Source organism: Daphnia carinata, chromosome 3 (assembly GCF_022539665.2).
Source record: "Daphnia carinata strain CSIRO-1 chromosome 3, CSIRO_AGI_Dcar_HiC_V3, whole genome shotgun sequence".
Taxonomy (NCBI): Eukaryota; Metazoa; Arthropoda; class Branchiopoda; order Diplostraca; family Daphniidae; genus Daphnia; species Daphnia carinata.
In genome coordinates, this window is record NC_081333.1 from 6,603,297 (window position 1) to 6,627,405 (window position 24,109).

General features: G+C 38.9%; 1 protein-coding gene and 2 long non-coding RNA genes across 3 annotated transcripts; all 3 read left to right on the plus strand.

The window, feature by feature from the left end:
• Window positions 1-16,738: 16,738 nt before the first annotated feature.
• LOC130685383 (uncharacterized) lies at window positions 16,739-17,854 on the plus strand. The gene is made up of 4 exons (XR_008999585.2): window positions 16,739-16,929; window positions 17,003-17,207; window positions 17,278-17,433; window positions 17,508-17,854. It is a non-coding gene; the product is annotated as an uncharacterized LOC130685383 (long non-coding RNA).
• Window positions 17,855-19,267: 1,413 nt separating this feature from the next.
• Window positions 19,268-20,385, plus strand: LOC130685382 (uncharacterized). The gene is made up of 4 exons (XR_008999583.2): window positions 19,268-19,460; window positions 19,534-19,738; window positions 19,809-19,964; window positions 20,039-20,385. It is a non-coding gene; the product is annotated as an uncharacterized LOC130685382 (long non-coding RNA).
• Window positions 20,386-20,955: 570 nt separating this feature from the next.
• On the plus strand, window positions 20,956-23,148 carry LOC130685475 (ADAM 17-like protease). Its single transcript, XM_057508772.1, is given in 7 exon segments — window positions 20,956-20,965; window positions 21,428-21,486; window positions 21,489-21,665; window positions 21,731-22,043; window positions 22,118-22,368; window positions 22,441-22,605; window positions 22,674-23,148. Coding segments are annotated over 7 exon segments (1,110 nt in total). The 3' UTR covers window positions 22,809-23,148.
• Window positions 23,149-24,109: the final 961 nt, after the last annotated feature.

The following is a 24,109-nucleotide window of genomic DNA, read 5'->3' on the forward strand; positions in this document are numbered from 1 at the left end:
AACTTCGTCTAAAACGACGAAGGGAAATAAACAACCTGAAAAATATGGAAATTTTAAACGTCCTATTAGCTGAGTGACTGTTCGAAATTGTCCTGAATTTGGAAAACAGGTGTCGAATGCTTCACAGATACACCAACAGGTGTGGTTGTACACTGGTATAGTCCTGCAAAAGAAGCCTAACAGCTTTCTTTTTGAGCCATCTGTGGACAAAATATTTTAATTATTGATGATGATCAAACGACGGCAAACGAAAAAGAAATTTTCATCTTCGACTTGGGAAATTTTATTGGCAAAAAGCAATCGCAGAAATCGATGTAACACAGTGAGTAATTCAACAACCGTTTAAGTGGACAGGATAATACGTATAGTTTATGGAGATGTCGTTGGTTCGTTGAGCAAGGCGCCCAGCGCCATTAGCCACCAACCTCTTCCGTTTTCTACACGAATAATGGAAGGCAATCTTTCGTGTTGTTTCGAATCAAAACAGATTGAACATGAAATGCCAGCGTTTTATTGCTGTTGGTTGGTGAAATCAATTTCGCCACACTGGCTGGACTGGAATAGACAGAAGGAGCAGAGGCTTCGACGGCAGCCGCTTCAGCGATCGCAGTGCCGTTGGACTTTTGTCCTTCTCGCCATCCTAGGTAATTGCTGTCGTAACCACTCTCCGTAGCCAATTTTCGAAATTAGCAAATAAAAGAAATCGTTAATAACAAAGTCACATCAGTGAAAAAAAAAACATGTCTTCATTTGATTAATTTTCGCACGTGAAAAAAGAAATCGCATAGAGGACGTGTTGCAATTTTGTGTTTTACATACCAATGATAAGGCTGTTGTATCCTGAATGCCCATACGCGACATGTTGTCCGCCGCCAACATTGTTCCCGTACAGTCCCGTATTGTATCCCGTATTGTATCCCGTATAGTATCCCGTATTGTATCCCGTGTTTCCGTAGCCGGTGTTCGTGCCATTGCCGCTATGGCCTCCGTATCCAGCATTGATTCCGATGTTTGTGCCGTACCCAGTATTAGTTCCGTATCCAGTGTTGCTTCTGTATCCAGTGTTCGTTCCATGGCCGGTATTGATTCCATAACCTGCGTTCGATCCGTATCCTGTGTTTATTCCGGATCCTGTACCATAGCCGGTGCTGCCGTAGCCGGTGTTGCTGAAGCCAGTGTTGCCGAAGCCAGTGTTGCTGGAGCCAGTGTTGCCGTAGCCGGTGTTGCCGTAACCGCTCTGACCGTAGTTGATGTTTTGGCCGTATCCGGCATTGGCTCCGGAGTATTGTAAGCACTTCCGCCATATCCTGATACAAACGCGATAGGAATACCAATCAATTATTTAATAATTTCACTTTGTAAATTCTTCAATCATTCCCAAGATTTAAATCGTGAATGATTAAAGAAAAACTCATTACCACCAGCAGCGTTGTTGGCATGGTATTTTGGTGGCCAAGCTGTTGGTGCGTGGTAAGACTGCTACTGTGCTGTTGATGGCTGCTGCTCTGTTGTGGGTAAACTGTACTGCTCTGTAATTGACCTATCCACCAAAACAATGGTTTGTTTTAAAATAAAATTCAATTGTTCAATTTCAAAATGAATTGGATTCTCTCGTTACTTGCTTGGTGACCGTAATTGGGGCCATAACGCTCGTCAACCTTTTCACCTTCAGCCAATTCGGATGGTGCGGCCAGCTCGTCCACAGGTGCCACAGCATCCAGCACCTCTGGTGAGACAAGGAGGGGAGCCTCATCTTCAGGGTACGGCATGGCAACGGCCAACGCCAACATTAATAACCATTGATACAATATGTTGGAATGAAAATCAAACCTTTCGTGATTTCCACGGTAAACTTGAGACATTTAAAATCAGAAATGAAATTCGACAACAAAGAAAAATTCTATGAAAACGACTTACCGTAAACACGAAGCGAAACATTTTACCTAGGACTATGGAGAGCTTCTCTTCCGGCGGATGATGTGATCACTTGGCCGGTTAGTGTGCGGATGTATCTAACACGGTTTGGATGGTGCCGTATTTATAGTCAAACCGACTGTACCGAGCGATGGGAACAAAGCAACAGCGTCAGCATGCGAAGGTCGATCCGGCATATAGGTAAGAAGAACTTAATGACCTGTGTGTGTGTGTGAAGAATAAGGAAAACGACCGAAGCTATTTGAAAAACCCTACACCTCTTGTGGGGTGTTATGCTGCCTATTGAGCAAAGTATGCACTAAAAAAACAGAGGGGGGGGGGGAGAAAAACCAAAACGATATATGCACTTGGCTAGGAAGAAAAAAGAAAAACATTTTGAGGTGTTGGTGTGCAGTATCCTGCACAAAAAGAAGAACACCCGATTTAATTTTCAAAAGCCATCTATGGGCAAAATATATTAATTATTGACCTTTTCTAAATAGGGTTAGGGCGGGTTTGCCGCAAAAACGCTATAAGTTGGAAAGGGTAGTTTAAGTCCAGACACCTTTTGCTAATGCCTCAGGTGCAGAGTTGGGAGTAGCTCACTGAAATGGGAGCGCGCTCTGAGCTTTCCGCTCAGTGCTTCAAAGTGAGCGGAAAAGCTCTTTCGCTCGCCAAAAAAAAAAGTGAGCGCGCTCTCGCTCATTTTTCGCTCGCGCTCTTTTTCGAAAAAAACCCCCGCGTAAAACATGCATTTTGATCCACCTATAATTTCTATTAAAATATTGAAAATATAAAGCATAGCGCATCCACAAAAAACTTAGTAAATAAAAAATGTTTAACTGCACCAGTGTATTGAACAGTGTTGATCACGCATCATTCTGGATACGCCATATAGCGTTTAGAACATATTGTTACAACAGAACATCAAAACAAAAGGGGAACTTTGGCACAAAGATGCATCAAAATGTTTTTGCTACGTAGGTAGTTTTTGAAGGGCAACTCTGCCAGTTCCTCGACGACATTCCATTTTGTTTCAAGAAAACCAGCTTATCGAAATTGCTATCCGATAAGTTTGACCGTTTCGGAACAAAAATGAGACCAGTCGTGCTAAAAAGTCTTTCGCAGGCAGCAGATGATGGAAGCGCGCTATTGTATTCCCTATTTAAAGAAAAACATAGATTAGGCATCGGCTAAATAATTTCAAAGAAAGTATTATGAATAAATATGTTACATAAATATCTGTTTAATCGTCGGGAAACGACTTAGATCTTCCAGAGAACCGGCGACATCATTGAAATAGCGATCTACTTCCCCGATTTCGGTAGAGGCTCTTTTTCTTAGGCTGTTTAAAAACTGATTGTTAGATTTCTTTTTGGATGGTGAACTATCACTTTGACTTGTTTCATCGCAGGTACTTTCATTTGCGCTAAACCAGAAAAATAAAAGACATTTCAATTAACTAGATCAACGAATAATTGCACAACGCTATACTCACTCAACTATTACATTTGCACGCCTTTGAACTTCTTTTTTAAGAAGAGCAATATCGTTGTTTTTTTATTCTTCTGGAACCCAAGATAGCTTAAAATGCGGGTCACTGATAGCCGCTAGACGCATATGGTCGTCGTCAAACAAGGTGTTGAATCTTCTATTTACACCATCGAACAGGCAATTGACAAGTGGAATGCAATGGACGATACATCTATCTTGTTGGAGACTTGTAAGTTTGTCCTTCAATATTGTAATGACAGGAAGAACACATCCCAATGACATCGCTTCTTCGTATTGGAACACGTCCAAGGCTTGAGAAATTGGCTTCATAACTAATGAACTCTTTAAGGAATTCTTGTTCAGCGGCTGACAGTTTTTTAAGCTTGAAATGTTAAAAAATTGTTTGAAGTTCTTAATTTTTCTTCGATACGAAATAATGCACTTTGCACATCGCGTTGTAATAGCTGTTCCACCGTGTTATGTTATGGATAACGAATAACTCACCTATTATCTTTCTTATGAAATCAGAAGCTAGGGAACTCCGACTTTGTTTGTTCCAAACGGTAGACAGTTTTAAATCCAACTGTTTTTTTCAATTTTGTAAATTGACGATTGGTGATGTTTTTGACATCTGCTGTGGCGATCAGATTTAAGGAGTGACAGGTGCAGCGGAAATGACGAGGAAGAAAAATTTTACCTTCAACGTCGCAAATATCACTATCGCTTTCAAACTCCATCTCATCTTGAGTTGTTTTTAACTCACTTTCTTGCATCGACACCGCAAAGCCACAGGGCTCGCCGCTTTCTACATGCACTGGAATGTCGTTGCGATGATCCAAAATCAAACCAATATCAACGTAAATGACGTCTTCACTGTCATCTTCATCGTAAATTAAGTCATCTTCTTCACACGAAGCTCCTGGTAAGTCTTCCTTTTCCTTAGATGGAAACATCTTGAAAGCTTTTAGAAAGTTCGACCCGCTGTCTGTAATGGTGATGTTTACTTTGTTGCTAATCCGGAATTCAGCATGGAGATTTGCCATTGCCTTGGCAAGCACATCGTAAGTGTGTGCTCCATAAAGTCGCCGAACACCAAGGCAAGCACTTCGACGGATAATCTCTTTCGCATCCTTTCCTTCCCCTAGCCAATGAACCGTCATTCCCAAAAAGCTCTTGCGGTGGGATGTCCAGCAGTCAGCTGTGGTGGAAACATAATCCACCTTTTCAAGTTCTGAAATAAGGTTTGATTTAGTTCTTGCGAATTTTTGATTTAAAATCTCCATCATCGAACGCCGACTTTTGATGACAAGTGGGCCAATCAATCCCCCAATAAGCTTCTGGAATCCTTCTTTTTCGATTTCGCTTAATGGCAAAAGATCTGCGATGACATGATTCTGTATAAAAAATGAATGAAAAATATATTGTCCTGTTTCGAAATATATAAGAAATACATTGTTTGCTACCAAGATCGCCTCGTCAAGTTCTTCTTGGACTCTTATTTGCTTAAATTTTGAGAAACTCGAATGCAAATGATCATTCAGTTTGGTTTGTGTCATTTTCTTTGTTGTAGTGGTTGTAGCTTGAGAGGTAGCCGGTGAAATAGGACTGAAACGAAATAGGACTGGAGAAATAGGACTGAAAATTTCCAGTCCTATTTCTACCGGAGAACTAGGACTGGGAGAAATAGGACTGACTTTTTAAAACTTTTAGGACAGTCCTATTTCTCCATGCCAGCAGTCCTATTTCTCCTCGGCATCAGTCCTATTTCTCCTTAGAAATAGTCCTAATTATTTTATTTTGTTCCAATAGGAACGATATGCCTCCAATCCGGTAAAAGCGGATATATCCATTTTTCTTTGTAAAAAGCCGATGGTGTTAACTCATAACTTAAATGGTTCACCAAACATTTATCTTTTATCCTATTTTAATTTAAATTGCAGGGGACCATTAAATATGTTATATCTAATATAGTTCATTTAATAAAATACTACAACGGCCACACCAGAAATATTTATTAAATTTTTCTTACTTTTTAGTGCATAAATAACTTTTCCAGTTGCACTCATGTTTTACTTGCTCATACAACTATCAGCAACAAATAACAGGCAAGTCTTACCATATCGGTAGCGCTCTAACCTGTGACACGGGTAGTCCTATGCTCTATTCTCCGTGGTTACATTTCTTCTGAGGTTTTTAATAACATTTGCGGTTAAGCTTACTATGAATAGTAGAAGAATGTTAATGAATCTTCGCCTGTATAAAAGCTAGTTCCTCACCAGGAGCAAGAAGAACTGTTGAAATACAAGAGAATGGATGAGAGAGGAGATGGTAGATAACGGTAGATGGGCGAAAAATAAATTATTTGTAATTGAACATTTTAACAATTCCCCAACTTCTTTACCAAGAAGAGGATTCTACCACCGAAGTGGATGGCCGAGCATGACATAGCATTACTCATCAAGTGACGTATGCCAAAGGATTAAGTTAATATTTATATTGACTTTGAAATAAAATTGATGAAGAAGATTTATGAGTGCTAAAGCCGAGGAAGTTGAAGATAGTTGCCGGCGGCGAATAGAAAGAAGAGATTTGCATGACCAGGAGAAGAGCAGCCGACTATAGCGCTGTCTTCGAGAAGATAAAGGTATAGATACTATCTCATTTACAAATAGTTTGTTATGTAAAAATAATAAATTTTATATTGTAATAGGATATAATCCCCCTTCCTAGAGTCCAGCGGATCGTGACCGATTTCGAACGTGCTATATTTACGGCTGTCCGCAGGCACTTTGTGGATTGCCAGCACTTTGCCTGCAATTTCCACTGGTGTTCGTGGCCACAATTCCCGAGAAGATGATTGTTCTAAAAAAAATAAAATTGCAATAATTATACCAATGTACTCCATATAACTATAAATGAATTTACCTTGCATGTTTAAATCCTTCCAACCATTTACCAAACGAGTGATAAGAGAAAGCAAAAGCTTTCAATTGTCCGGAAGAACGGTTTAAGAATTCGTTGATCAGAGCTCCCTATGAAAAAAGAAAAATAAAATTAATGAAAAAGGCAAAAAAAGAACTTAAGAAATAAAAAAACCGTTAAACCGGCCTGAGTAAACTGTAAAAAAATTGCCACGCAAAACCTACAAAGAAGAAAAAGACGGAAAAAAAATTAGTAAAACATAAGCAGTTGAAACACAATAAAAAAAGTAAAAGCATTAAGTGACGTGAAGTATAGTTAGGTAGCATACCCATAATTTGCAGATGTAATTAAATAACTATCGCAAATATTTCTAATCCTAGTCGGCCTACGTCCCGACTAAGATATCTATTTAACTGAAGGTCCACTGACCTGGGTCAGACAATTGGTTTCACGACGACACTGTGAAACCAATCCCGATACCTGTGCCCATTGAGGTGACAAGTCTCAATGCCCTTACACTTAAATTAACAATGCCAGCACTCGAACCGTTGCCTATCCGTTCCGAGCCTGATACAATGTGTCCGGTACGGCCCAGCACTAGTGAAATAGAAAATGTACTTACGGTTTGCGACTCCTTAGAAACAATCCGCAGCTGGGCAGGAACTGGGCAGGCCGCTGGACACGAACAACAGATGATTAGCACATTCACAGCACATTCACGGCACATTCGAAGCACCGTCGACAACCTACACCATGAAGATCTAAATACTGACTGGCTGAAATGCTGAAACCGCATGTGAAAATTGGGAAGTCAGAACTACCATTATTTGCCATTTCAGAAGTATTACCCTAAACACCGGTAATTGTTTTCTCCCAAAAATTCTTTCATAGAATAATTAATTAATTTATGACCCGTGTCACAGGTTAGAGCGCTACCGATATGATAAGACTTGCTTGTTATTCTTTGCTGATAGTTGTATGAGCAAGTACAACATGAGTGCAACTGGAAAAGTTATTTATGCACTAAAAAGTAAGAAAAATTTTATAAATATTTCTGGTGTGGCCGTTGTAGTATTTTATTAAATGAACTATATTAGATATAACATATTTAATGGTCCCCTGCAATTTAAATTAAAATAGGATAAAAGATAAATGTTTGGTAAACCATTTAAGTTATGAGTTAACACCATCGGCTTTTTACAAAGGGAAATGGATATAAGCCGACGCTTTTACGCAAAATGTTGCCTACCGGATTGGAGGCATATCGTTCCTATTGGAACAAAATAAAATAAATAGGACTATTTCTCCGGTAGAAATAGGACTGGAAATTTTCAGTCCTATTTCTCCAGTCCTATTTCGTTTCAGTCCTATTTCACCGCCAATCGCTTGAGATGCGGATTCCTCTCTCTTATTGTTCCACGAAGCAATGAAATCAGAGAGATGGGAAGGGTGTTTAGTCTGGAATGATAAACATGAAACCATTATAAACTGGGAGTAAATCTTATATTAATCTTATTACGCTATCACTTTTGAAAAGTATATACCTTAAAATGCCTTTTAGCATTATACACCGAGTTGTTGGTTATTGACAAGTACTCTGCCTTTCCATTTTTTCCGTACTTGGTCTTATGCTTATGGCATAACATGCATTTAACCTTAAATCCCTTCCCACTTATCTGGTCGTGCATGAATGTGAAATACTTGGCTGGCAGTTGAATTCTTGACTTATTTGACGCACTATCAGCACGAACTTGACTGATTTCACTTTCCTTCACCCTACAGCAGATTAGAAAATATGAAAATGACAATACAAATGGAACTTAGTTAACTATACTTACGATGTATCACAAAGAGTCATCAAAAGGTTCTGAATCTGAATGTGAAGTAACATAAATTTCTTTTTCATAGTCTTCGTCTCGGTCTTCTCCATCGTGAATATTACTTGAATTGGAAGCCATAATAAATACCGCAATCTTTGGAAAAACAAACAAAAAATTAATATTACATCTTATTATTTAAAGATTTTAAATCATGCAAAAAAAACCAAAGATTGTACTTGCCCACTCTCTAAACAATGTTAAACTGAAAGAATTGTTTGCGTCGTCTGCGCATTTACTGTGTCGTTCCCGCAAATTCTTTGCTATATTAAAAACAGTTTAAATTGCTGCCGAAAGATGGCGTAAGCGGTGTGAGCGCTCGCTCACTAGCCTTTCGCTCAAGCTCACGCTCGCGTTTTTTTAAAATTGAGCGGCTCTCGCTCGCCGCTCACTGAAAATCGCGAGCGCGCTCGCGTTTCGCTCTCGCTCAGAGCGCGCTCCCCCAAACTCTGCTCAGGTGTTACGAAAAATGTCTGGAAAAAGTTGTACACGTTGGAGCAACGAAAGAAGAAGAAGAAAAGAAGAGGACCATCCGTTAGAAGAGATCCAATATATCTAATCCGCTAGGTTACAGATCCATCTGGGTCAGATAACTGCTGAGAGCCGGGGTGGGGGATACTCGGTAAAATCCTCGGTGGCTCCTGTGAGGCCTATTACGCACACACTACGGCGGGCAACTCAACTGTTGCGATTCAAGTTACACTAGCTACTCCACCTTTTTTTCTGTAAAGGATCTTCCCTCATTCTTCATTCCTGCCAATCCCCACATAAACAACTAGGATTATTTCGGCTAAAAAGTGATTCAACAGACAGACACAAGTAAAATAAACTCATCCATAATTTAACTATTTATTTTGTGGATTTCAACATATGGTTGCACAATACACTTATTACACACTGTTGACGCAAAATACTTTTAATTGTACATTTCAGCCATCAACTTCGGAAACGCAGTTGAGCTCATTATGGTTGCATCGGTTTTATGGCAAGTCCTCGAATGGCCTTGAACTCGAAACTGATGGGGACTGTTGAGGATAACTTATGGAATGTGGTTGATAGATGGCGTTTGCCGTGCTAGCGCACCACTATGCAGTCATGCAGTTAAGAGAAGGAAGTCTCGTGGGTGGGAATGCGGGACAGAGACAGTCGAATTCTAAACGTGCTTGGATGACTACCTGTTTTTTGGTGAGATTTCACACAGTCAATATTGTGTTTGAGAGGCAGAGAGCAGCCACAGAGTCGTGTGACAGAAAGATACTAAAAACATTAGTGAAAAACAAACATAACATTAAAAAGATATTTACATTTCATTCAGTGTGAGGCAAATAATCGGTAGCCGGTGAAATAGGACTGAAACGAAATAGGACTGGAGAAATAGGATTGAAAACTTCCAGTCCTATTTCTACCGGAGAAATCAGTCTTGGAGAAATAGGACTGACTTTTAAAACTTTAAGGACAGTCCTCTTTCTTCATGACATCAGTCCTATTTCTCCTCGGCATTAGTCTTATTTCTCCTTAGAAATAGTGCTATTTAATTTACCTTGATCCAATAGGAACGATGAGCCTCCAATCTGGTAGGAGCGTCTGCTTATATCCATTTTCCTTTTAAAAAACCCATGGCGTTAACTCATTAATTAAATGGTTCACAAAAACATTTATCTTTTATCCTATTTTAATTTAAATTGCTGGGGAACATGAATTATGTTGAATCTAATACATAATATTAATTAAATACTATTAGAGCAAAATCAGAATATGTAAGAGCTGAATATAATGTAAAGATAGTTGTATGAAATAGTAAACATTATTATAATTGGAAAAGTTCGTTATGACCACATAAAGTGCAACATAAGTAATAAATATTTCTGTAGTATGTCTAATAGAATTTTGTTAAATTAATTCTATTAAATACAAAATAGTTCATGTTCTCCTGCAATTTAAATAAAAATAGGACAAAAAAGAGTTTTGTGAACCATTTAACTAATGAATTAACACCATCGGTTTTTTAAAAAGGGAAATGGATACAAGCCGATGCCCTTACGCAATAAGTTGCCAACCGGATTGAAGGCTCATCGTTCCTAGCGGAACAAAGTAAATGAAAAAGGACTAATTCCAGTCCTATTTCACCGCCAATCAAACAATTGGGTGATGAAACTGAAATCAGTTTCAGAACCTGTTCTGAACCTGAAAGGGCTGTGGGAAAGAATCTGCAATTGATATAAAAGTGATGGAGAATTCTCCCTTTGCTAAATACCACAACCAAACCATTCCCGTTATAACTGATCCTGCACTAAGGCAATTAATACTTAGCCGAGAACAAGTGCAGGGATTAAGTGTGCGATCGCGAAAATTGACGAATATGGAACCTGGAACTGGGACGATAATCTATTCCGATGAATAACACTCCTAGTAAAACCCACTAACTTGGCATTAAGAAGCTTACCTAATCCTATTAATTTGGTTTCAGATGTCTTTGCTACTATGATTGTCCAACTTCCCATACGGCACATCTCCTTCCTGGGAACCTCCTAAAAGGCTCTTAGGCTACCCAGCGCATCAATCATAGCGTTGAGAAGTACTGAGGAAGGCCACAAGAGGCTGGAAAATTGTGGAGGAAATCATGCCAATATTTTCAATTCAATAAATTGTTGGTGATATGCTCAGGAATGCTTGAGGAGATCCCTCCATGAAAGTAAGACTCGAGAGTTTTAAAGTATCACAAAAACATTTGGCTGTTTCAAAGAAATATATAAAATGACGTAAAATTGTTAAATGTTAATTGATAAATTATTAAGGCAGCTGTTTTTGACACGAATTACAAAGACAATGTGTGGGTTGCAAAAATTAATCGCTAACGTTAATAAACTAATAAGGGCAACCAAAGGAAATAACTAAAAACACAAAAAATAAAACTATTTCAATAAGATAGAGGTCGAGCACTACAATAAGTGAAATAAGAGACCGATTTCAATCATCCTAAAAACCTAAAAATGCCTATAAACTAACATATTGCACCTCCTCCGTAACTGGACATGTAATTTCATGGTATTTAATAAATAATTAATTAAATACTATTAGAGCAAAATCAGAATATGTAAGAGCTAATATATTATGTAACGATAGTAGTATGAAATAGTAAAACATTAGTGCAATTGGAAAAGTTTGTTATGACCACATAAAGTGCAATATAAGTAATAAATATTTCTGATTTTGCTCTAATAGTATTTTGTTAAATGAACTCTATTAAATACAACATAGTTCATGTTCCCCTGTAATTTTCATTAAAATAGCATAAGAAGATAAGGTTTTGTGAACCATTTAAGTAATGAGTGAACACCATCGGTATTTTAAAAAGGAAAATGGATATGATCCGACGCTTTCACGCAATATAGTTTACCGGATTGGAGGCTCATGGTTCCAATTGGAAATATTTTAGAAAATAGGACTATCTCTGAATTGAAATAGGACTAATGCCTTGGAAAAATAGGACTGACATAAATTATTTATTATTCAGTCATATTTTTCCCATTCCTATTTCGGTTCAGTCCTATTTCACCCTCAAACCCAATAAAAGATAAAGTTTTTGAAATTGACTATACAATATCCAATATATAGTTGTCGTTTAATATTGCTTTTAGGTTTTAATTACATTCAAATGGAATTCAAATTAAAACTTATATAAAGCCGCTGGGTATATCGAAGACAAATATAACACAATGTTTTTCATCATGGGAGGTTCTAGGTACTAGCTGAGGATGTTGTAAGAGAGATTGAAGAGCCTGTCAGGCAGCTACCAGGCGACCAAAAAGAAGGTTCTAAGAGGCATTTAGGACGGTTACAGAGAAGACTAAGGAAGAAAGTAGGAAGTTCTGCAGACGTACTGAGGAGCCCGTCGTGCCATGTAGGTTCCGTTTCAAGGTGCAGGTGGCACTATCAAAGTGACTCGAGAAAATCAATTATGCTCATTCGAAAACGCACTGGACAGGAGCAAATTGTTTTGCTACACAATTTTCGTGTCAAATGCCTCTAGTCAAATGACAGGAATGAGCAGCAGTTCGAGGGTGATGATCTCCGATCTTCTTTGTGGTAATCCTTCTACGTTGCTTCCCTCAATTACATACTTGACAAATTCTATAGTTGAAAGTTGAATATAGTATTATATGGTTGAAGATTACATAGTATTTTGCTAGAACCGAGTCCATGAGGCCCTGATCGCCTTTTTGTCTGTTGCCTTGTTGTCTGCCACTACCGCATGGGCAAGGTTAATAATTTCATTAAATCATTATTCGTTGGTTTTACGCTTTAATCACCTTTCTTTTTGTAGGCAAACCAACGAATGGGATGCCCCTGTTGTCTGAGACGTAAAATGTAGCTGCGAAGAAGATTTTATGGTCGGAATATCCAAAGAGAAAATTTCCACGACCAAGTGGGCTCGACCCATTGAATCAAGAAGTGCATTCCGATAATCTCAACGTCAACATGAAAACAGAAATAGTAGACGATGGACCTATCTTTTTCGAAAAACCGACCGAAGAACTCCTTCAACCTGGGTCATGTTTTTTTTGAACAATGATTTTATCGTCCTATGCTAGTTATCTGGCACAAGGAGCGCTCCGTGCAACTTGACTGTTTCCATAGGTTTGATTGTCTACTGGAAGCTCTTGAACACCAAACAAAAGAGTAATTTCTATGTTTTTGGATGAAGTCATAACATTCTGCCGAGAGCACCCTGATAGGAAAATTAATCTGTTGCAATCGTGCTCAAGAACAAATGCGCCACTATTCGCGCTTGACCATTACGTTGCTGAAAATGGGAAATTACCAAATAGCTACGCTAAATAATTCTCATGAGCAACATCTACATGATCTTGTTCGCTGGTAACGTCATAGCTTCACTCGATATCCCTGTTTTGGCTGCCTGTATTGATTTGATGATAACGTTCGACGAAGAACTCGTAACGAAACATCCAAGACAACTAGCTAATATCTCAACTCATATGAAAGAAAAATTGAAATGTTTCCAGATTAAATTCCAATTGTTAAGCCTTGTCCAACAATTGCTGGACGCCCGACCATCAGAACGTATTCCAGACACCGCGGATTTATGGTATTACAGCCTATGTCTTCATCTTACCGGTTTAATTATACCATCCACTCCACCTGAAGCATACTTGCAGCTTTGAAGCTTCTAGTTTCCAGCGGCGATTCCGGTTTGTCGGATGCACTTATCAGTCAACTCACCAGTAACTAATTACTTATAACTATTATTTAATACATAAACTAATCACTTAACTATTTAGATGAATTTAAAGAATAAACAGGGTAGTACAAAGAAATCTGTATTTGAGGACAGAACCTGCGACAATTGTTTTTTGAATGAATTACAACTTTAAAGTTGTATTTTAAGTTTTGGTTTAAAAAATGTTGCCTTAGATTCGGTAGAGAATCAAATCGAACTGAATCTCTTTCACGAATTTTTCAAACACAGCAATGGCATTTAGGACATCTTAAATTTTTTGGGCTCTGGCTTTTTCGTTTATGGTTTTCAATAGATTTATCCATGACTAAGTACTTTTCCCAATGATCAAAAACTTCCGCAAACTTCCCATGGCAAGTTGAGTTTCTAGCCTCAAAAGCAGTCTTTAGCAGTAGCGCGTTAGCCCTAGGAGAAGCACGGTTTCGGAGATAATTTTTATGTTTTCTTTGCTCACAGATCATAAACTTCAAGTTGGCGAAGGCATCATGGCTCGTTGATGTTGCACGATAGTTTGCATAAGTGAAAAACCTAAGAAGAGCAGGTCCCACGTGTCTTACAACACAGTAATATAGGATGAAGCTAAGGCCGAATGCACCACGTTCATCGTAGGTGGCCTTAGTAAGGAGAAATGGCTTATCATTAATGGCATGTTGATAATATCCGCTTATGATGCGCCCGTAAATAGTCTCCACGTCAGCGGCACTACGCCCATCACCTACACTTTGGCAAACTTTCATCAAAATTTCAAAAATTTTGTGACCAGTTAATTTTCACCGCAGGTAGGTCGATGTGGCAAATCTCGTTCCGCGCATAGATCGCGCTGCAGATTTCGGTGTAGCTGAGGGGGTTGTCAAGAAAATCTCTGTCGATATTGTTGTGGTACCTAAGTTTCGCCATTAGATCAGTATGGTCGTAGTTAATTAAAGTTGATGAAAGAAGACCTTTTTGACACAAGAAGCGGCGAACGGCCGGAGTCACATAACATGATAGGTGATACAAAAATATAAGGCTTCGACTACGTAGATGACGTTGCCACTACTTACTTCTGGTAAAACCGGTATGGGTTTGGTTGTAGGCGCGTTTTTAGTTTGCGCTTCAGGTACTTCCGTACGGATAGTGCGGTGGTCGCTTGCAGTGGTAGCAACTTGATGAATATCTCTGCTTTTTCCCATCTTGGATTTTCGTATGAAAGCTCGTCAAGAGGAAAATAAGAAACATCATCAATTTTAATTATTATTGCAGCGTTTACGGAAAAGGGCGAATATCTTGTCTAATCACAAGTCCAATCGTGGGTTTTCGACATACGTATATTTTCATATCATTGTTTGCTGCAAAATTAACAGGGATTATTAATGTTCCCATTTTTAGGCGTGTTGTGCAATCATTTTCAGCCAACTTTTCTGAAAAGCAAAAACAGAATAGATCATTTAACACATCCCTAATAGGGCTGGGTTTGGGGTAACATGCGAAACCTGAGATCTTCTTTCAATTGCAACTTTGCGCATGCGCGTCCCGTTTCTTGCGATCTGGAAACGGTACCCTGCTTTTAAATTTCTTGTTTTGATAAATATCGTCTGCTGAGGTTTGTACTGTACATACCGTCTGCTACCTCTGCTAACATTTTTATTAAGTACTAAGTATTTTTTTACCACATAGGTTAAACCAGACTTGCCGTCCGATTATTTCTTGAGCGATTATCGGTAGCCGTCGATAATCGCAAAAAAAATGATCGGCAATCATTCGTCTAATAAAAAATTTGATTGTCGATTAAATTTCTTAGCAATTGTTTTTTCCGATTATTTTTGAGCGCCATCTAGCAGTAAGAAAATAACTTGCCATTGTTTCAATTAAAAAAATTTAAACAAGTGAAAATTTCAAAAAAACCGTCTGCTACAAAAGTGACAAAGCTATGAGTAGACTTTCATGTAGTCTCATCTACCGTTCACAGATGTCGCTAAATAATCGTAAAAATAATCGCCCCGTTTAAATAAAAATGTTTAATCGAAATCACCGATTTCGATTATTTTAAAATAATTTGATCGCCGATTAAAATTTTAATCGAAATCGCAATCGCAATTAATTTTCAATCGCGATTACGGCAGGTCTGGGTTAAACTAAATAGTTAATAAAATTTAAATTGGCATTCATGACAGTTGTGAATCTTGTGATGTATGGTTGAACGTGCAAGAGACGAAATTATTATATGTTCTAATGATAATTTTTTCCTCATAATAAGTTTTTATACTAGTAGCCTTTTTCGTTTATGAGTGACTGTACTCTAAAGCTAATTTAGAAAATTACCAAAATTAAGTACAAAATATTTAGCTAATAAAGGAAGATCTAAAATATCTAGTTATCTTGCAATTGACACAGGATTAAGGATTCCAGTAAAATCTTCTTTATATTTTTACACCATCGAACAGAACAAGACGGTTACTTTGAATTGTGATTGATTGATGTTTTAGTTTATTGTATTGTATACCATAAAAATATCATATCAATTCAAATCCTTCACATATGTGAAAGCATTGTACAATTTGTTGTAAAATATTCCACATACCAAACGCAAAACGACTGAATAGAATCAGACAAGCATTGTATGATGTTTGTCTGGCAAATAACAAAAGTAACTTTGCCACAACGTTAAAACTGCTATAGGTTTAGTGGACTATGGAAAAGCATCAGGACCAACGAACGCGCACGAAGACGATCTAAGAAAGACTACAACTTTGCGAAGATAGGTAAATAAAACTCAATAATTCAAAATATACTAAGAAAAGCTTTTAACTGAGGCAAATGGTGAGCGGAACGGTGAAAACCAAGAAACTATCACATAGACATTGGTATTTTCTGGAAAGTAAAGCAGAATAGTTGCCATTTTACCATAAATCTGGATCGTCTTGAATCATAACGTGCCGGTGGAACTGGGCCTGAATGTTTTCGGGTAGCGAATTCATCTCTGCCATGTTCCGGAACAGACCAGGTGGCAAGAAACCAATCAAAAGCGGAGTGTGCTGCTCCAAGATTCGTCTTCTTTCCTCTGCGATTGCTTCGTCCTCGGCCTGTTGACGCAATTCTTCCATGCGCTCTCATCTATTTGCCTACGCTTGCGAAAGATAAAGATGACGGAAATCGAGATCCTGGAACAGTGAAGCTCTTTGGTCTCTCTAACGAGTATGGCCCAGTGGAATCGGTGGCTAGTTTAGAACGTGTTTTACGCGTAATGGGTGCAAGTTTATAAGGTCTGGGTAATTTTCGTCAGTCTCAGGTAAGGATTCAACTTTTAACAGATGTAACTTATAATTCAGATTAAGGAACAGACGTTTTCGGGACACAGTGATAGTGTTGACCAGTTATGTTGGCATGAAACCAATCCTGATTTGCTCAGCACTGCCAGTGGTGACAAAGCAATGAAAGTTTAGGATGCAAGAATAAAGAAAAACATTGCAACAGTTAACACCAAGGGTATTTCTGTTATCAAATTCAAATTTTATTATGCTAGCTCACACCCATTTGTTTCCCATTTCTCATTCAACAGGAGAAAATATCAACATTACCTCGTCACCTGGTGGTAATTCGATCGCTGTAGGAAATAAAGACGATCTAATCACATTTATTGATGCCAGAACTTTCAAAATAAGAATGGAGAATCTGTTCAAATTTGAAGTCAATGAAATAGAACGAAGCAAGGCCAGCAATCTGTTTTTCTTAAAGAGTGGGCAAGGCTGCATCCAGATATGAGAGTAATGGTGAATTGCTTTTTGTATTCAACCCAATTGATACTACCAATGTCTCCTCGGTCTTGTTACCCAGAGTTGACGACAGTCCACGTAACACAGGCTTACCCTGCCAAACTTGGATTTGCATCGAATTTGACCCGATTGGACGGTATTTCGCCACTGGGTCTGCTGACACCCTGGTTTCGCTGTGGGATGCCGATGAAATCGCTTGTTTGCGCACTTCCTCGAGGTACTGATAAGGCCAAATTACGCAATGTTTTTGGATTTAGGTTATTCAGTTAATATATTGGGTGTTTTTCTTAGGTTGGATTAGCCAGTCTGCACCCTGATTTTCAGCCACAATGGATCTATGCTAGCGTCTGGGTCAGAAGACCTTTTGATCGATGTCAGCCATGTAGGCATTGATGAACGTGTAATAGCCATCCAGTGGACAGGCCTGCTTTCACGGCCGCCTGGTACACACGCTCTCATCTACTTGCCTACGCTTGCGAAAGATAAAGATGACGGAAATCGAGATCCTGGAACAGTGAAGCTCTTTGGTCTCTCTAACGAGTATGGCCCAGTGGAATCGGTGGCTAAGCTTCACGCGTTTTATGTATCGTTTATTTGTCCTTACAGATTGATCTTACTCGTATCATGAATTCATTTGTCACGCCCGTGTCTTCAATTTTGTTGAAAATACATAAGATCCTTCACTTTTGTCGAAGGATATAAAAAAAGAACAGATCTCTTTAGCGGTAAAATTCTTTTTTAGAAAGCAAAAAAGAATTTTCTTTTCTTTCTTGACTCTCGGACTATTAAGGCAAGTCAAATGCAATTGAAGAAAAAATAAAAGAAATGTGAAACTGAATTGCAGAAGAAAGTCCCACCTGACCATTTACATGAACCATCGCACAGTCCTAATCGTTTCTACTTTACTTATCATAGGTTGATAATTTCGAAGCAATCGGGACTGCAACCAGTATTCACGTCAAATTTACTTGTTTAGCGGGGGTGGCTACTCCCTAAACCGACTTTCTTCCTACTTCAGTTTCACATTTCTTTTTTTTTCCCTCGTTTTTGCGGACCTTTATGTACTATAGAGGTTGCTGCTCGCAGCATGTTTATTTCCAAATGCCCACCGTATGGCAGATGGTCCATGGCACATTCACGACATGAGCTTTTCAGGACGTGACACCTCTATAGGGAGTGATCGACACCGCCTATTCCTACCACTCCAATGATAATAGGTCAGTAGCATCCCTTTAGTACACGAAATTAACTGCCCAAAACTCGCTGCTGCAAGTTTTGGCATTTTTCCAGCCATATTCGTTCATTAATTTAAACCTGTGGACTAAATTCACAAAATAAGCAGTGAACTATGTACACTAGGTGAATTTTGTAATAATGGAACAATTTTTTTTTCTTTGAAGTTAAATTATACAAATAAAACGATGTTTGGCACAACAGTACAGTTTGCTAATGGGACCGTGTAAAGGTGGTCTGCCTTATTTCAGTATTGACCTAAGTTTTTATTCTATATTCTATGGAAAAATTTAGAAACAAACAAATTTCTACCTTTTTTTTGAAAAAAGTTAGTTTTAGTTTTCAAACTAGATGCCGTTACTGTGCCTTTAGTGGTTGTGTAAATAAAATTTAAGCCCGGCGAAATAAGCCCGATTTTTTTTTTGTTTTTAAGTTGAGCTTCTAACAGTCAAACTAGATGGTGCTGGTGTGCTTTTCCTGCTTGTGTAAACAAAAATTTAAACCCACCAACAAAATAAGCCCGATTTTTAAAGTCTTTAGTGCGAGAATAAAACATCAAAGTTATTCGTTACAGTACATCAACGACTGACCTGAAGATAAAAAAATTACTGCTTTGAGATTGACATTCAACAAAGACAATAAGGTGTGAGTTTCGACGAATTCCAAACGCTGTCGATATTTTGCAAATTTTGAGAAAAATGAGACGGGTATACCCCCCCCCCGCTTTTTCCTTTTTCGCAAGCATTGTTTAGAACGTGTTTTACGCGTAATGGGTGCAAGTTTATAAGGTCTGGGTAATTTTCGTCAGTCTCAGGTAAGGATTCAACTTTTAACAGATGTAACTTATAATTCAGATTAAGGAACAGACGTTTTCGGGACACAGTGATAGTGTTGACCAGTTATGTTGGCATGAAACCAATCCTGATTTGCTCAGCACTGCCAGTGGTGACAAAGCAATGAAAGTTTAGGATGCAAGAATAAAGAAAAACATTGCAACAGTTAACACCAAGGGTATTTCTGTTATCAAATTCAAATTTTATTATGCTAGCTCACACCCATTTGTTTCCCATTTCTCATTCAACAGGAGAAAATATCAACATTACCTCGTCACCTGGTGGTAATTCGATCGCTGTAGGAAATAAAGACGATCTAATCACATTTATTGATGCCAGAACTTTCAAAATAAGAATGGAGAATCTGTTCAAATTTGAAGTCAATGAAATAGAACGAAGCAAGGCCAGCAATCTGTTTTTCTTAAAGAGTGGGCAAGGCTGCATCCAGATATGAGAGTAATGGTGAATTGCTTTTTGTATTCAACCCAATTGATACTACCAATGTCTCCTCGGTCTTGTTACCCAGAGTTGACGACAGTCCACGTAACACAGGCTTACCCTGCCAAACTTGGATTTGCATCGAATTTGACCCGATTGGACGGTATTTCGCCACTGGGTCTGCTGACACCCTGGTTTCGCTGTGGGATGCCGATGAAATCGCTTGTTTGCGCACTTCCTCGAGGTACTGATAAGGCCAAATTACGCAATGTTTTTGGATTTAGGTTATTCAGTTAATATATTGGGTGTTTTTCTTAGGTTGGATTAGCCAGTCTGCACCCTGATTTTCAGCCACAATGGATCTATGCTAGCGTCTGGGTCAGAAGACCTTTTGATCGATGTCAGCCATGTAGGCATTGATGAACGTGTAATAGCCATCCAGTGGACAGGCCTGCTTTCACGGCCGCCTGGTACACACGCTCTCATCTACTTGCCTACGCTTGCGAAAGATAAAGATGACGGAAATCGAGATCCTGGAACAGTGAAGCTCTTTGGTCTCTCTAACGAGTATGGCCCAGTGGAATCGGTGGCTAAGCTTCACGCGTTTTATGTATCGTTTATTTGTCCTTACAGATTGATCTTACTCGTATCATGAATTCATTTGTCACGCCCGTGTCTTCAATTTTGTTGAAAATACATAAGATCCTTCACTTTTGTCGAAGGATATAAAAAAAGAACAGATCTCTTTAGCGGTAAAATTCTTTTTTAGAAAGCAAAAAAGAATTTTCTTTTCTTTCTTGACTCTCGGACTATTAAGGCAAGTCAAATGCAATTGAAGAAAAAATAAAAGAAATGTGAAACTGAATTGCAGAAGAAAGTCCCACCTGACCATTTACATGAACCATCGCACAGTCCTAATCGTTTCTACTTTACTTATCATAGGTTGATAATTTCGAAGCAATCGGGACTGCAACCAGTATTCACGTCAAATTTACTTGTTTAGCGGGGGGTGGCTACTCCCTAAACCGACTTTCTTCCTACTTCAGTTTCACATTTCTTTTTTTTTCCCTCGTTTTTGCGGACCTTTATGTACTATAGAGGTTGCTGCTCGCAGCATGTTTATTTCCAAATGCCCACCGTATGGCAGATGGTCCATGGCACATTCACGACATGAGCTTTTCAGGACGTGACACCTCTATAGGGAGTGATCGACACCGCCTATTCCTACCACTCCAATGATAATAGGTCAGTAGCATCCCTTTAGTACACGAAATTAACTGCCCAAAACTCGCTGCTGCAAGTTTTGGCATTTTTCCAGCCATATTCGTTCATTAATTTAAACCTGTGGACTAAATTCACAAAATAAGCAGTGAACTATGTACACTAGGTGAATTTTGTAATAATGGAACAATTTTTTTTTCTTTGAAGTTAAATTATACAAATAAAACGATGTTTGGCACAACAGTACAGTTTGCTATAGGGACCGTGTAAAGGTGGTCTGCCTTATTTCAGTATTGACCTAAGTTTTTATTCTATATTCTATGGAAAAATTTAGAAACAAACAAATTTCTACCTTTTTTTTGAAAGAAGTTAGTTTTAACATGAATTTATATACAGTATGAAAATTTAAAAAGAATTTCTTCTCTACTTTTCTTTCTATCTATTTTATTTCATTTACCATTATATGTTTCAATTTATCCCTACAAGAATATTTCAAAAGTGGCTATACACTCTACTTGAACTCTGGACTTAGCTCTTCGCGCAATCGCATTATGGCCAACGAGTGGTAACGAGAGAAGCAGACTTAGTGACGGCTCATGAGTTAGGACACAACTGGGGTTCAGAGCACGACCCGGATTTACCCGAATGTAGCCCACCTGCTTCGCAAGGCGGTTCCTACTTGATGTACACTTACTCAGTTTCGGGTTATGACGTGAAAAACAAGGTAAAATTCTTATACTATATGTTATCCGGTTAATCAATAATTCACCTCATTTCCCGATCTTCAAGAAATTTTCGCCTTGTTCTTTGAGATCTATACGAGCTGTTCTGCTTGCAAAAGCTGGCGGTTGCTTCACTGAACCTGAAGAATCATTTTGCGGCAATTTACGCGTGGAAGGAAAAGAGGAATGTGATGCCGGACTATTGGGTTCTGAGGATAACGACAGTTGCTGCGATAAGTTTTGCAACTTATGTCGCAACCAGGATGCTGTTTGCAGCGATAAAAACTCTCCCTGGTGTAAAAATTGCATGTTAATGCCAGCCGGCCAAAAATGTCGTGAGGCTCAAAGAGCCACCTGTGAACAAGAGGCTAAGTGCACAGGTAAAGGGATCTTCCCTTTTTGTAGCATTGACGTTTAGCTATTGATTCACGCTTGTCTATTCTTCAATTGACAGGTACCAGTTCTGAGTGTCCAGCCTCGGCACCACAACCAGACGGTACCGAATGCTTAGAAAAGGGTCAATGTCGTAACGGAACTTGTCTGCCATTCTGCGAAACACAGAACTATCAGTCGTGCATGTGTGATACCGTCGCAGACGCATGCAAGCGTTGCTGCCGTTATCACCTCAATGATACTTGCTTTCCGTTTGAGCCCCACGATATTCTGCCTGACGGCACACCATGCGTTCATGGGTTCTGTAATAGCGTAAGTATCTTCCTGTGACAGCCTTATTATATTTTGATTTCTGCTATTATTTAATTGACTTTCGTGGAATAGGGGATCTGTGAGAAAACTGTTCAAGATATTGTGGAACGATTTTGGGATATCGTTGAGGAACTGAACATTAACCGCGTTTTATCAATGCTAAAAGACAACCTAGTTGGAGCCGTGCTAATTGTATCAACTCTCTTGTGGATACCAGCATCCTGTCTTATCAGCTGGGTAAGCAAGACAAAGTTGTTAGCAGCACGCTTTTGAAAATAAATAAAAATTTATTTTTGATTGTTAAGGTTGATCGCAAACGTAAGCGACAGTTAGAGACAGAGGAAGCCTGGCTGAGATCAGGTGAGCTGATCCATCCATCAGAAAATGGAACTCGTCGAATCATACACGCCCGTCCTCGCCCTTCACAGCAACAACGTTAGAGAAGATAGGTTTTCCTGCCTGTTTTGTATTGCGATGCGATTCAACTTTTCGTATATTGTACAAGCATTGCAATCTTCGTTAACCCTTATTTATTTGCTTGTATTTTATAATTAAAATCCCATCTAACGATACGAGGTTTGCATTTCTCAATCAATTGCCAGTTAGAGGGGCGAGTTGAAAATCCTCATTTATTCCGTTCAATCGTACTTGTGTCTGCCCTTTTTTGCTATGATTTACATGACTTTTGTCTGTTTTGTTTCTAGTCACATAAGTGTTTCGTGTAAGTGACTCACCATCTGTGTATGCAAAACACTGAATAAATGTTAATTCTTTCTGAGATATATTTTACACGTTGAACGATATGCCAACAGCTGTAAAGTTGTCTGCTATATATGACATTACCTTTGATGCATTGGGTAACAAAACTGAACATGTATCGTTTAGATTTCAAAGAATAGAATAACGTTGGAAGAAAGCACAAGTACATTAACAACGATATTTATTCACTTTGGCGCGCGTTGCCCTATTTTTACAGTCGCAGATTTACCGTAAAGCTTGCAGTATATAATGGGTTAATCCATGTTGAATTTAGTCAGAAATCATTAGTAAATAATTTCCAGAAAACTATTTTTTCAACTTAATTAGATTAGGGGGGGGGGAGGGCTTTTTAGCATTCAAGATCAGTAGACGACAGTCAGTCGAAGAGCGCACGTTCTACCTTAGGGGTCGTTTAAATCAAGCCTTGGTGCAAGTCTTGTAAGTGTGAGGAAAGTGGCTATTGATGCAGTGTATACCAGCGGTTAGTGATGCGTCTCAACGAGGAGACAACAGGGTTCGAGACCTCGTCATCGGACACGTTCATTTCCGATCCAGAAGGGAAACCTTAATGAATGGACATATTCATCACATTTCTCCTACGCCAAGCCCGGGAAAGGGCGACCGAACACAGCGTATCCACATCAGTCGCTCAAATGGATGGGCAAAAATACGTCCTGCCCAAGCACACCGCCGTCATACGGTGATTACAAGAGCCACGCCGAAGGAAAGTTGGATATAATCGACGGTTTGCGTAATGCGGGTATTTTATAATGCTCACGAACCTTCGTCTGGAGCTCCTGTTCTCCCAGCATCGTTGCTCTGGATGTATCCTGCCGTTGGCGGCCGACAGACACACAAATTTTATGGACTGCTCTCCGTGCCATTACTACCTGTGTAAATCGTCCGAACGTCATAAAATCCTTAGCGGACCTCGACAGGCCTATAGAGGAGTACTATTTAGGAAAATTAAGGCCTACTTGAC